This window comes from Apteryx rowi, unplaced genomic scaffold, assembly GCF_003343035.1.
Source record: "Apteryx rowi isolate R43461 unplaced genomic scaffold, aptRow1 scaffold_310, whole genome shotgun sequence".
Classification (NCBI taxonomy): domain Eukaryota; kingdom Metazoa; phylum Chordata; class Aves; order Apterygiformes; family Apterygidae; genus Apteryx; species Apteryx rowi.
The window spans coordinates 1,001,416-1,016,737 of NW_020449531.1; the positions used below are offsets into that span (position 1 = coordinate 1,001,416).

Below are 15,322 nucleotides of genomic sequence, written 5' to 3' on the forward strand. Positions count from 1 at the left end.
AGTAAAGGTACAACAAAACAATCATAGGTGAGCAGCATGTTGGACATGAAACATCATACAGAGACATTTGACCTTTGGAGGCAAAAACTGACAGGCAACTAGTCCAGAGCCAAATCCCCAAATCTTTACTTACGGAAAGCTTTCAGTGAAGCCCAAGGTATTATCAGAATGAGGACTGAAGAATTTGACCCTTAATAAATATCAATTTTGACTAGGTTAAATGTCTCTATCAGCGAGAAATTTAAATCACGCAACTATATTTAATGTGGTTGATAACAGTGAAAGAAGGAGAGCCTGAATACTCATACAAATAAAACAATGTTTTAAAAAACTCTTAAAATAAATAATAATCATTAAGGAAAACTTCGGATAATTAACATGTCCTGAAATCAAAACCAACGTGATTAAAGTTAATAAATACTTTAAATAAAGTGTTAAGTTCCTTTTTATCCTAAAAACCAACAATCAGCATTAAGAACTAGGAAAACAGAAAGAGGACAGAGGTGTTTTTCTTACTTTTCAATAATGGTGATCAGTCGCAGCAGAATCCCTCGCTATTAACCTACACATTTGTATGTTACGGGACTGGCTGAAAGAAAGGGACGGAATACACACTTACAGCAACTGTAAATTCAGGAGATTTATTTTCCTTCCCCTTTGTGGCTAATCATGGGCTCAGTCCACTACCTGACGTGGAGTGCCACATACAACACAGGTGAATTTAATCAGGGTGAGGGGCAGGGCGTGAGACCTGGGGTGAAGGCAGCTCTAACCCCGTATTAGCGTGTCCAGTGACGTGTGCTCTGTCACATGAAAGGGGAGCGTCTGTGCTGCTGCCCAGGCTCCCCACTAACTACAGCTGAATCCAGTCTGCTGCTTCAGCTTTATTACCGCAAAACTCCCCTCTGACTTCCGTGGCAATGTGCCCACTGCTGAACAGAGGCAGTGGGTGAACTACGCCACCCCTTTTGTAGCTAGCCAGCCCATACTCCCCGAGGCATTTTTGCCCAGAGAGTGCTGAAAGGGAGCAGCCCCCCCCCCGAACAGAAGAACTGCTATTGCATCTGACCAGTGCACCAGGGCCGGGGAGCTAAGGCAGGCAGGTAGATAGGCTCTTCAGCCCTTCTCTTCCTTATGACCACAGTCCTCACTGGAAAACACCCCCCCTGAATAACCAGTGGCAAACAGTGCTTGTTTTACAATTAGGATTTGTATCTCTCTATATTATTAGCATGTGGCTGTGGTGGAGGGGTGCAGAGAAGCTGGAGGCAAGGAGCTCCACAAGCCCTGTGCACTGTGCAGGGAGGCCACTGCACCTGTTGGTTATGCTGATGTACCAGGCAAAGCTTCAGCTAAAGCAGGCTGGTGTTGCCTCCCAGCTAGTGCCATTGCTCAAAGACTGCAGCAGCAGGGCAGCAGAGGCACCCAGGCCACAGGTACGTGAATTACACAACCTGATTGTTGGGGGAGACACACCATCCCACGCTTACTCTGTAGGATCTCTGCAGAAAGAACAAGTTTTTCCAGCTTTGATTAGGGTTGGGAGCACTGACTAGAATTACAGATAAGACGATGTATGCTCATATTTTTGAGCAGTCATCTCCTGTATTTTAAGGAACACATTGCATCCACAGCCCAAACAGATTAACATGATAGTCATCAGCAAACCAAACAGATTCGTGTGGCCATAGCAATTTTTTTTTTGTTCTGAACACAGATCAAGCATCTAGTTACTCTGGCAATTCTAACATAAATTCTGCCACTGACCCAATATGTAAGTTTTGGCATATAATTAGGATATGTTTTTCCAGAAGGGCTGAACCACCCCATTGTCTACTGATTTTAAGATACGAATACATAGCACATTTGAAAAAAATCATCCTTAATCCTTTGTCTTCCCGTCTCTCCATCAGTAATGCTGTAGCCCTACCCTAGTTCAGCATTACCCTTCTGTATTGCAAGGGCTAACTAATGCATTAAACGTTTTGAAACTCTGAAGAACCAATATATGTACATAATGTACAAAACAACAAACTGACTATAAAATAAGTAAGATGAAGAATTGTATCCTGTAACCCTAAGAACAGCAAGGAAGTTTGATAAAATGGGATACAGGAAGATAAAGCAGCAGTTAACAGCATACAACAGAGAGGCCAGTTAAGACATTGACAGTTGTTATACCTTTTTTTTTTTGTGAACAGAGAAACAATAAAACCAAGTTAAGAACTCACTTTTTGGACCACTTTTTTTCCCATTTCTTCATGACCTTAATGCGTTTTATGCAATTGACACCCGGTAACTGTTTTTGTACAGAAAATACACAATAAGTTGGTTTTGTGGTCCAAATAAACCATGCTTTTCTTTTACTCATGCACTGGGATGCAATCAGCTTCCTGTCAGTCATTAATGAAAAGAACAAGCAAGTTTCTGATAATAAAAAGCTTTCATAAATAGTATTTTCCATGTCCACTTCTGCAGCATTAATTAGTCAGAACTATTTAAAATGTTTCTGGAATTTCCTTTTTTTGTTGCTGTCTGCTTTTCTAATTGAGGAATTTTCCAGTATTTGTGAATTTTACCCATGCATTTATTTACAACGAGATGGTCCTTGTGATGAGGAACCTTAATGAAATTTACAGTTGCTAAGGTGCATTTATAAATGCTAGCATTTACACTCAGACAGAACAAATGGAATTTATTGTGCAGCTCTTGGCTGGGCTAACAATGTAATTAAAGTGCAAATAAAGACAAAAACCACAAGCCAGGCAGATTTATTTTTCATTTTTAGCATTAAGAAGCATCATGACTGTGGTAAGAAATGTCAGATCAAATAGGCCCAGGTCACAATCTATTTTAAACACTTGTCTCCCTGAGAGGATTTAAGGGAGGTAAACAGTGATATAGCCCTATTTCTTCAACTGGCTGATTATCATTGGAAAAGTAAGGACGCTTTTCCAGCCAAGTTATTCAACAGTGCTAATACCTGCATTTTATAATACGATGTACTTTATAGCATGCATTTGAGCTCATCTTCCATGCAGCTGCAACAGGCCACTCTTGATCAGGAAATTCTGGGAAGTACCAACTAGCTGTAGAAATGAAAACTATCTACCTGGTTTCTCACAAAAGCATAGGCTTTACAACAGTTACAAACAGCACATTTTCTTAAACATATGCTCATATGCAAATGCTAGTTACTAGTTCAAATAAAAATGGAAAGTTTGTGTTTGTGCACATTCAAAGTTTGTCACTGATGTAAAAGAGCTGAGTCAGTGCTGAATGACTGAGCAAAAATCAGACTTTTTTAAACCATTAATTTCATGTAAAATGAAACAGTCATTCCAACTCCTAGTGTTCATTGCTGACCACTACCCACTGCCAGACCAGAATCCATTTCTCTCAACAGTGTGTCCAGAAAGTGCTTTGTAGCCTGACTTTTCAGGGAAGCTGCAGGTGCAGAAAATTAAAGTGCCTTTTTCAGGGCTGTGTGCAACATGGTTAATCATCCCATTCACTGTATGTTCAGATTTCTTGACTCTGCTTGCAAGGCTGGCAACTATTTACAACTATTCAACTATAGTTCATTTACTTTCCATGCTGTAAATATTCTCATTGCATATTAATGAAAAATATTTACAAAGATTAGTTCATTTATTTGTGAAATCTGTTTTCTTAGAACAGGCTAATAAGACATTTAAAGAAGGTAACATTTTATAAAGGGAAGCATTAACTGTATAACAAACGTTCTGAATAACTGTAGATCTGAAGTTACTAGATATTACCCTGATGCCTCTCCAGACTAGTAGATGACTCTCAAAATCCTAATTTTCCAGCAAATATAATATGATATGAGAACACCACTACCACTACTGCCTCAGTGAATGCATAGTTAGCAATCAACTSAGGCCACATCAGTGCCATCTCATTTTGCCCAATCACCTTAATATAACTGCCTAAGGTACTACCATTTACAGCTGTCCCCCTACTTTGTCATATCAAGATGGCTACAATGAGCACCTGTTCACAGGAAAGCCTCCTGTTTTCCATTAGATGCATAATCCCTATTGCAAACATTATCATTGCAAAGTAGYAATCACTTAACCCAGACATGAAGCATCTTTATCTTCCACCTCCAACAGCTGATTTTCCTTGACTGAGAGGGTAATGCTGTGAGGCTCTGTGTCTCTCACTGGAAAAGAGAGCTTGCATTCTTCTCAATATTTCCCTTGCTGTCTTTAGGACGTGGCATGCATAACTTTGTTCATTATTCTAAAGCTTTCTGTAGACTCTGAGGCAAAGCTGGCTTTTCAGGCAGGGAGTCTGGGTTCAATCTTTAGGGAAAGTTCATACAGAGTATCTTCATCTATGATGAGTGTCTTGTCAAGTAAATAGTGAGTGACCTGAAATGCAGAAAACATAGCTGAACAGACGGTATGCTACTTTCAAGTAAATTCCTTAGCTTTCCTGTTCCTCCCTCAGCTCATTCCAGAGGCTGTTTGAGATCCTCTCAAGTTGTGTTTTCTCAGAGAAACAAAAAAGTTCATTCAAATAGTGTAAAGCTATCCCAGCAGTGTCCTAGGAATCAAGTAAACTCTCTCAGGAAAGGGCAAAACCTTAGCCAAGTTACCTAAGCCCATGTTGCTCTTCTGGACTCTGGGATGAAAAGAATTTTTTCTTTCAAGGAACAGACTGACTTTGGACAAATTTCCACAGCTTCCATAAAGGAAAAGGGGAAAAGAATTGCAGTCCTCTCCCCTAATCCCACTATTCTGGCATCCCCTGCGGAATTATGCTCTAAACTGGGCAGGGAATGTACAGTTCCCTTGGAACCCACTCCCTTATACACCACAGCCACACTGGTTCAAAACCCAAGAGAGTTCCAAAATTTGCTTCTATATACAGTGCTGAGAAGACAATTTCTACCATCAGGCTATTACAACACAGAAATCCCTGCCCACATTTCTGTCTGTCCTCTCCTCTGTGTGTGTGGGAGCAGAATACATTAATTTTTCCTTTCAACAATGGCTGTATCTTGCAACTAATTGCTACAGCATCTTTCATTTCATTAATACCTAACAGCATCTAAGAAAAGCCTTACCTTCTGCTGATATTCTATGCGGTAGGAGGTCTGCTGGAACTGGCGTATTTCCCTGATAATATGCGAGATCTATCAAAAGAATGCATGTATATAAGTAAGTACAACTGCATTTTTACTTCAGTTAGGCCACATAAGGCAAGAATTTTGCACCAAATTATGCAATTTTTCCTGGGAGAAGGGAAGGAACCTGCACAGATTATCTCCTAATGGCTTCTAAGAGTTTCACTTTCCTAAATTAGCCATCTATTGCTAAGGCAGTCTCAAACAGGCCACTGTGTCTCTCCTGATAACCATTTTTCTCTTCTCTTGAGTGACTGCTGCAATGCGTAGTCGTAAGACAGGCATTAACTTGAGATCAGATGAGCAGCTTCCGTGCTTCTCTCTGAGGAGCTTCACAACAGTATATGTGGAGAAAATCATCTTTAAAATGCTTTTTTACATAGACCCTAGCACACCTGAAAAAGATTGTCAGTACCACTTTCTGGTGAATCATTCTTTGAATTTTGATTATCCTCAGTAAAACTCTTGTTGCTCCTTCACAAGCCTAGGGCAGCTGCTTTTTGTCTCTGTGACTTCTCAAAGACCAAACTGAATGCAAAATTCACACTGTAAAACTCCTCAGGTTACCAGAAGGTGGTGATAGAAGACTGGGTTCAAGTAATTGCTTTCAAATAGCTGTGTATTGTGCATGATGCAAATGTATTTGCAAGTTTTAGAAGATAAATTCAAAGCAGTTGTAATTAAATCAATCATTAACTCATGTAATTAAACACCTGTGGGGAAAGCACATAAGAAAATTAAAATTACCATTCTCATTTTGGAAAAATTGACAAGGCCTTCTTCAGTGAAGTTTGGTGTTCCTTCTTCAATAAATGCTAGATCTGTCAAGTACATTCCAAGGTAGGGAACTGCAGGTGGGTTACAACTGTAGGACATGAAATTAGCATATGTGACTATGACTAAATTTACAAACTAACATTTCTATAAGTCACACATAGTCTTTATTACTTAAAGTACTTTTAAACAATGGACCATATTCATCTGTTAGAATAAACAGCTTCTCTGACTTCACCTGAGTTTCACCTGCTTTGCCAGTGACAAATTATTAATATTAAAGGCAGATGACCTTTAACAAAAGCTAGAATGATAATATGATGGAGCAAGAGGAAGGGCTGATACACTCTGGAATCAGAGAACACCTTCTGGCATATTTCAAACCTGGCTGACAAGCAATCTCAGAAACAGATCCTACGCACAAGCTAAAAATGCATCTGGACATGCTTCTGTGTGGTTGGTGTTCTTCTGCAGTAGCGTAAGCATTCTAGTATCAGCAAAGACACACACATACATATATATATATGTGTGTGTACTTGTGTGTGTATATAAATATACATACATATATATATGCACACACACACATGTGTGTGTGTGTACTCACATATATATATATATATATAAATTTGTAAAATTTCCATTCAGTCAGAGTCTATTCAGGCCTTCTCAACAGTGCACACAGAAAGGAAAGAGGAAGATGGAGAAGTAGCAAAGCTGATCTGGAAAACCAGGACTACAGACTCTAGAGAACTGGGGTTTGCTCTTCTGGGGGAGACAGGAGGAGTGGGGTGATGATTGTTGCTTCTGTAATCGAGTCACTCTTTCTCCCAAAGCAATATTTGCCACTCCACGCTTGCTGATTCTTGCCTCAGCAGCAACAGCAGCAAAGCTAGTTTTCTGAAGCTCTGGCATAAGAAAAGTAAAGAGCAAGGCCATGGCTGTACTGTTAACTTAGGCACTCTGCCGACTGTGTTTAGAAGTGCACATCATTCTAGTCATTCATTGTATTATGAGGGTATTTGCTGTATAGAGGAAAGCAATATATTAACTTAAAGGTATAAAAATACTTGCCCATATATCATGAATAAAACCATTTTTAAAAAAGTGATTCGTTCCCCAACAGTAATTTTTTGACTAAAAATTGACTAACTTGAACCATGTCTGTTTTTAAATATTCAGTAACTATTTTAAAAGTTCAATTCTTTGCTTCTCTCAAGATGATTTAAAGTAGTTCTGTCACTCAACTCTGGAAAGCCTACTTCTAAATTCAGACTTGCAAAGAGCTAAAGTATGGGTTTTGTATGCAAGCAGTTGCAGACAATACACACATAAACTGTAGAACCCTTGCCACAGGATATTTTGGATACCAAAATTACTTAAGGTCAAACACAATTTGGCAAATCAATGAAAGAAAAAAAATTTTTCAAGGACTATTATAGAAAGATACAAACTCTTTTCATGAATTCCCAAATGGCAGACTAGAAGAGGCTGGGAGGCTACGGGAGAGGAACTATCACTCTATGTTTGTCCTGTTCCTCTTACGTTCCTAAGTATCATCTATCAGCTGCTGTCAGAGACAAGAAAAAGGGGTGAAAGGATCTTTGATCTAACTCATGGATATTCTTAAGTTCTAAACTTCTTATCTGGAACAAGAACTCTACAGAATCATTGGACTGAACTCTCTAAGATGTTTTTGAATATGAACCTTTAGTTATAAACCTGGTCCTACACTTACTGAGAAAGTTTATCAGTGTAAGTAAAACCCCCAACTGGGAATATTTCACACAGAATAACAGTTCAGTTTGTTTCAGTAATTCTCCAGAGACATTATATTTACCTATCAGAGGTACTAAATCACAGGATATTCAGCAAAACAATAATCCCAAATAGAATAAAACTAGATTTTAAAAGGTTATTAGGTAAAAATATTATCCAAGATTATATTAATTATTAAAGCTTACTCAAAGCCAACTCATCTTTAACATGTACTAACCACTGTTGATAACAAAATACAATTGTATTATGCAGGGAAACATACTTTTTCAGTGTTTCTCTGAGATTTTTAAATCTTCCTTCAGATGATACAGTCTTCTGAAGCTTGTCCATGAGAGCTTTTGTCTAGAAAGAGAACACATTACAAATGTCATTGCTGTTGCAAATGAATGATTGGGATTAGATTTTTAAAAAGACATAATTCACTTAGCATCTTCATCCCATTTTCAAAAATAATAATGTAGGCATTAGGAACTTAGCTTCACTGTAGTTTCTAATATATTTCTGAAAATGGAGATTAGGCAGCACTGAAGATCTTCCTTTCAGTGATACAAAGAAATTGTATCTACACTAATATTATTAGCTAGCAAGTTCAGGAAAAAAGGCAAGCTCATTAAACTAATGGTCAGAAATTCATTTTACTGTGTTTACAAGGATATTTGAGACCTTATCGTACATGTTGCTAAGAATCCTCAGCTGAATTTACTGAAATTAATGAGAGTAAAGGATGTCCACTGTCTCACAGCTTGCACTAAGCTGGCTGAAGTTCTTAAAAACGATTTTGCCTCCAAGTTTCCCATAAAAGCTGAATACACATGGGCAAAGATATTACTATCTTATAATTATTTTCAATGGATATCATAATGGCTTGGTTGCTTAGTAAGTGAAAAAAATAGCTTTTCATCACTTATTTATGCTATAGATTTGAGAAAGCATGAAGAATCATGAGAAATTTGTCATATTTGAAACTGCATTTCCATTCAGAAAAAGAGAAAGCTGTAGGCAGAAAAAGACACATTCTTTTTCTTCTATGGTAACAGGCTGATAAAATATTCAGATAATGTTTCCAGTAAGCACTGGAGAGGTGTAAAACAACATTAATCTGTTTTTTAAAATGTTTAATGCTAGAGTTCAAAAAAATCAAACAAATCCTAAACATAAAACACTTTCATGGCAAACTCTTAAAAGAGTCTGTATTGAAAGGATTTTTATTTTTTTTTAATAAAAGAAAGTAGCACCAGCTATAAAGCACCTGTGAACAAGCTGACTAGAGAATGCAGTAACTCAGAACATATTCTGAGTAGATTTCATTTCTGGGGCTGCTTAAGCGTTTTGCAAACACTGAAGCTGCAGAAATAGCCAGAGGAGGAAATGAACTAATAAAAGCCCACCTTCTTGCAGGTCAATTAGTCTGATATAGAAGGGTTAACCTGAAATCTTCCAATTGGCTGGAGTAAACTCTGTATCCAAATACTGCCTACATTACAAGTGATTGGTTCTGTCCTACTGACCCCATTGCTCTGTTATTCCACCATGCTAAAATATTCATATATTTTTAAATGATAGAAAGTTGAGATTTATATCTTTTAAACATTTTCTTCCAAACTGTTTAAAACACAGAACATTAAAGACTGGATAGTCTTCAACTTGGCTAGGTGTTTTTGTCTTTATTTTTCTTTGTTATTGGAAATCCTCCTGGCAGTCTCAACCATGCTGCTGACAGTCTCAGCTGCAAGGCAAGGATTAAGAGGAGATATGCACTGCATCTAAACTCAGGACCTAAATGAGAAAGAGGTCTGGTTATCTAAGGTTTCTTACCGGTCAGCAAAGAACTCAGCACCTTGAGAGGAAGTGCTGACCTCTGTAGTGACTTGCTGCACAGGCAGGGAAATAAGGCTCCTACTTTAAGAACCTGAGGTGACTACAGTTAATGGAGCCAGTCCTCCAATGTGTAAATTGTGTATATCTAAATGTATCTAATAAATAACAACAAAATTTAGTTTTCTCAGACATTTCAATACTTTAAGCTCAAGCCTTAGACTTAGGCACCTCCTACTTCCATTGAATTCAGTGTGTTGTTACTAATATTTAATTAATGATACAAAAAATAAGATAAATTAAATACAAAATACCTTGAAGTGAAATGCCAGCAGCAGCTGACACCTCCAGCAAATAGAGTATTTTCAAAGTAGAACTATTTATGGGAAGAATATGTATTTCAACACCTTTTTCCCTGGACAACATACTGACCAATGAAATCTACGCACCATATTTGTATTCACGTCTTTCTTACCTGCTTGGATACTTTAGCCCATGTTTTCTTCAATCTGTAGATTGCACTTCTGTTCAAGGCTGATGTGATTTCTAACACACCATTATAATTGTGCATACATCGACAAATATCTGCTACTGCTACCCACTTCTCAATTGAGTTAGCCCGGGAGCTGACATCAGTGTAATTCATGATTTGGGAGGCAACAAGGTTACTCATCTGGCCAAATAAAGAGGAAGAAGTTTACGACATTTAAATATAAACACTTTCAAAACATCATTATTTAATGAACAAAGCAGAAAATAGCACTAATGCACAGCAAAATTTATGGCTTTTAATAAAACCATAAAAAGTATGTTGAGAACAGCGTTGCTGGGCAGCATGAGAGAATTATGATATAAAAGAAGGGTATCAAAAGCAATGGGGAATATCACCAAGCCAACAGTACTAACATGATCAGAAAGTCTCTCAGCAAAATGTAAGGAAAATGGGTAAAGAGCAAACATAGGGATGGAGATTCAAAGGGCATTCATTAAACAGAGTGAGTTTTATATATTTTGTCTCTGAAGAACAAACTTAATTTCTTCTGTAAGCAATGAGTCATGTTAATACAGTTCGAAAGGTTCTAATCTATTAAATTGTCATTGAACTGCTGAGCAGCAATTCATAAAAATTAGAATCTTTATATACTTTGATTTAAAAGGTTAATCATAAAAAGGTTGTAACATTCAGTCACTACTAGGTAAGAAATTATATCACATTGTACAAAAAGACATTTACATTCCAGAGGTCATAGAAAGTGTCAAGAGAGTGCCTAAAAGGCAATCTGTATTTCTGTGAGTACTTACATCATTAAAGTGTTGACTAGTTTTCATGATATAGGGTGTTCTCTCATTTTTATCCAGTTTCATCCAGCCCTGCCCAAGAAACTCTCTGGAAATTGGGGGGTGAGAAAACAAACAAACCAAAATGTCACTAATAAGCATAGTAGAAAGAGACTCTGTCTGTAACTGTAGCCTAAGTGGATTTCAAGTATACTCTTAAAAGCTAATAACAGAGCTTTACACTAATTCCAACATTTCACTGTACCATTACTAATACTGTCCAAAGCAGTAAATGTTGTAAAGAATTTTGTTGAATCCCTTCCCCAATTTCCCTGTCTTAATTTTCAGAGTCGTGACCTTATCTTAAATTGTTCTTGTCAGCTTACATGGTTATATTAATGGCAAACTGCTGTATGAATGAAGTTGATTTGACACTCCCTCTCCAGAGACTCAGCACTTCCCTACTACGTTCACCCATCACTAGCCCAGAGCCTTAGACCACGGATTTTTTTTTAGCAACAGACTGAACAAACTCAATCTTTCAAAACATGGCTAGATTATGAAGCATTATAAGCAAAGACGAAAATAGCCGAAGGACATTATTCTGTTATGTATGCAAACCATTTTGCCTGAATGTCAGTAACACAAATTAGTGTAGTGGATAAAACTTCCAGTCAGTAACTCATCCAAAGTACTCACTTCAATCAATCGTAGAAGAACACTTACTCATAGGGTATGCTTCTGAAAACTACGTGATCTAAAAGAGTTATTTGCTCTGCAAGCTCCATGGCTGACAAAGTCTCAAAGCACTCTGGTTTTGGACATTCTGACTGCAAAAAAATAAGAAGACTTAATGATTTCTCTTATTATCAAAGAACATTTCAAAGTACAAGGTATTAAGAACTTCATATGCACTTTCAACACAGAATTGTAATTAACTTCTTTGTTACAAAGACATAAGAATTGAGCAAAAAATTGTAACGACATCAGGCTGGAAACTGGCAGGAAAACATGCACATAGCTTGTGCTAAGTTATGAGTATGTATGTAGACAAATTAAAGTTTTTGTATTCTACATTACTTTCTACTCTCACCCTTCACCTAGTTCATTGTCCACCTTTCTTTGGATTAATTAATGCACTTGAGGTGATGGTGACCACACTTCAAAGGATGGGCCTTGTCAATGAAGGCCAACTACTGGTTTTGATGGCTGCTTTACTGTGCAGAGGTGACCACTATCATTTCATATATGCTCATGTCTTACGCATTTTTTTTGCATCACGATTTAAAATCAAATCCTAAAATTTTGACTTGTTCATCTTTGATATGGGCTCCAAATTCTTACTTTCTCTAAACTGAAATGTACATTCCTATTATAAAACAACAGTATTTCTACCCAGAGTCACAAAGCTGCAGTTGCGATACATTTTAGTGACTTAAACATACCACAAATCTATAGGAATATTCATGTATAAACTTCAAGATGAACTTACCATCTGAATGATATCCTCTATTTTTAAGTGGGTATCATCTTGATCATCCTGAGAAAGGGCCCTGAAAAATTAAGTGGCAGAACATCCTATATGAATAATAACATCAATGGTTATGAGAAAATCTTATCACAGTTCAGCAATCATGCTTATCTAAATTAAATCCTAAGACTGCAAATGAAGAACTAAGGGAAAAAAAGAACTTTATTTTAAACCAGAAATTAGTTTTTAGATACAATAAAGTTCTTGTGAAAGTGTATAAAATGGTACAGTATCAGAGTCATGTAAGCTAAAATACTGGTCTTGGAGGCTTAAAATCACTGCCCTAAGAACAGCATATACCGCAGAATGGTCAGTGACAACACAGTGCTGTTAACTATTGTACTAATTTGGTGATTATCGTCATAAGGTTTCTGCATCTATCCAACTTTGACTTCACTGAGGAGAATGTGATGGACAAAAATAAACTCTCTTTTTAAGAACTGGACTGGCACTACAAAATCAGAAAGAACACAATAATAAAAATATTTGCTCTCTTAATGTTGAATAATCCTAGGAAACCTAAAGGAAAAAAATACATCTCAAAGCCTTTTCTCTGAGTCTTAAACTCTGTACTACATGATATCTTTGGGAAATGTTTGAAAAAAGAACATTTGAGAAGACAAGACAGCATAATAAGCATGCAAAAAAGAATGCTTCTCTGGAAGTGTTCCTTTTTATTGGCACTTCACCATCCTGTTCACTGACCCACACAAACAACTCTGAGTGTGAACATAGAAAACCAACCGCCAGTAGATTTCACTTGCAGCCAGCGCATGCTCTGCTTTCAGCAATATAAGTGTTGATCCATGCTTTCAATTCTTCTGTAGTAAACCTGTGATTATTAGGGTTATTTCAGAGTGCTGGGTCAAAAATGAACCCAGCAGAAGTAATTAGCATTCCACTGAATCCTAATCAGTCTGATGTAGTACCGTGGCACATAATTCTAAGATCTTACCCCCTCATTTTCTGCCTGCCAATTAGCCTGCAAATGAAAGCTCTCAATATTGAGCATTTAGCTCAATGAGTCCTCAGTCCTGGGAGGGTCCTGTCCTATAGGATTTCTGAGAATTCACATTATAATGTAATGCTGTAGGAAAAAAAGACTGGTGACACCTTAGGTTGCAGTAAAAGTATATTCTATGTAAAGCACAGGTAATAATATAATTCTGCTCCATTGACATCCTAAGATTTCAGCGGGAGTACTATGTCTGGTCTGAGCACCACCATATGACAAATACAAACTGGTATGATTCCAAGTAAACAAGTAGGATAAAGGATTTGGAAAATGCAGACTAGAAGAAAAGCTTCAACAGACTGGATTTATATAATTAAGAAAAGATTTAGGGAGAGATAACAATACGTAAAAGACTGTGTATAAAAAGAACACCAGTGATGGGGCAAGGAGTCACTGGACTGATTTGCATCAAGGGAGATTTAGTTTAAACACTAAGTTCAACTATCAAACTGCAAAAGAACGGGTATGCACTGAAACAGGTTTTCTGCAGAAGCTGTGGAATATCTATCAGTGGAATTTTCAAGGAAAAGTTTAGGTGACCATTTTCAAAGAGGACCCACTTCTACTGATCTTGCCAGAAAGCAGAGCAACTGGACTAAGTGTTTTCTTGTGGTCACTTCAATTCTTTATTTTTGCACTCTGTAGAAACAGACTTTCCATGTACCAGTTGGGAAAAGGGTTAAAAGAAAAGGATTTACATTGCCTGGAGACTTTAGCTATGAGTGTAAGAGATGGAATCTGTACTATGTGGGTGGGAAGGAAGCGTTAATGCTTAGTACACTAGGTTCTTCTGTTGTGGGCTGTTGTTGTTTCTTTTTGATTTGCCAAATTGGAGATGGTCTAGGTTAAAACCAAATGCAGATACACAAAGAATCTAAGAATCCTCCTTGCCTTCATTTTCAGCCTGTCAAATCCACACAAAAAGCCCCTTTCTTCACAGGAGTTGGAAATGCCTTATGCCTCATAGGCATGCCATGCAGTCTTCAATGTTTTATTCTTCAGGAGAACCCTCAGTGTCTTCTCCAGAGAACAAGTGTGCTGCCTCAGTAACTGTAAATAGATTGGCAATCTGTCTTTCCTTAGCAGCTTATTTTGTGCTGGATCTCATGACTGATTGCCTGCAGAAAGATAATGCTCATCATATGATAAGAGCATGTGCTTTCCTGGCAATTAAAAAAGAGAGGGTCTGTCCTTCTGCCCCGAGTACTTCCAGTAATCTCATAAACTCATTTTTTGAGTTCCTTATATAAATATAAATATATAAAACTCTATGTAGGCTGGAGTTTTTATCTTAGATACAGAAAAGATTGTACTTGCTTAATACCAAATAAAATAGGAAAGACAGGATTCTTAAAAGGCTCTAAGTACTTGACTTTCCCCCATCTTTTGCTTCCTGATACTCTCTAACATGGCATGTGTCATATAACACATAAATAGTCTTTCCTCAATTCATTTAGAATCCCTCATTCTAACTTTCCTCAATTCATTTAGAATCCCTCATTCTAAACAGATATCTTGTGCTTTTCCTCTGACATAACATTCTCATGAAAAAGCTTCTCCTTTTATCCATATATGCTCTAAGTTTAAATCTTCAGAGAGCAGTACACTTCTCTGAACTGGATAAAATTACTTTCTGGCAGCATCAGTAGCAGCTTCCACTTCAATCTGCACTGTTGCTGGCCTTAGGGTACTTTGTTTCAATAGAGGTCTAGGAAGATGTAGCCAGCTTCTCATTTCTGCTTGAGCAGTTCCCACTAGAATCCCTGAACAGCCTCCTGCAAGCTGGGTAAGAAGCTCAGGTCCAAGTGAAAAGAGATATGAGAGAAAGGAAAGGGTAAGGAAAGATTCTGGATGACTGTTAAACAGTTCACCTCACAGTGAGGACAGAATGGCATGCCACCTCTGTGGTTATCCTTACACATGAAGGAAGTGACCGTATTTGAAATAACTTTCTAATTCTTAGAGTTATCAGCTA

General features: G+C 37.5%; 1 protein-coding gene across 1 annotated transcript in view; it reads right to left on the reverse strand.

The window, feature by feature from the left end:
* Window positions 1–4,268: 4,268 nt before the first annotated feature.
* The window catches only part of RASGRF2 (Ras protein specific guanine nucleotide releasing factor 2), a 90,329-nt gene continuing 79,275 nt past the window's right edge, over window positions 4,269–15,322 (reverse strand). The window contains exons 20-27 of the mRNA XM_026070466.1: window positions 12,294–12,354; window positions 11,528–11,631; window positions 10,826–10,910; window positions 9,999–10,196; window positions 7,971–8,050; window positions 5,906–6,023; window positions 5,099–5,167; window positions 4,269–4,400 (exon numbers count right to left, since the gene is read on the reverse strand). Of these exons, the coding sequence (XP_025926251.1) occupies window positions 4,308–4,400; window positions 5,099–5,167; window positions 5,906–6,023; window positions 7,971–8,050; window positions 9,999–10,196; window positions 10,826–10,910; window positions 11,528–11,631; window positions 12,294–12,354 (808 nt within the window). The 3' untranslated portion in view covers window positions 4,269–4,307. The remainder of the gene's footprint in view (window positions 4,401–5,098; window positions 5,168–5,905; window positions 6,024–7,970; window positions 8,051–9,998; window positions 10,197–10,825; window positions 10,911–11,527; window positions 11,632–12,293; window positions 12,355–15,322) is intronic.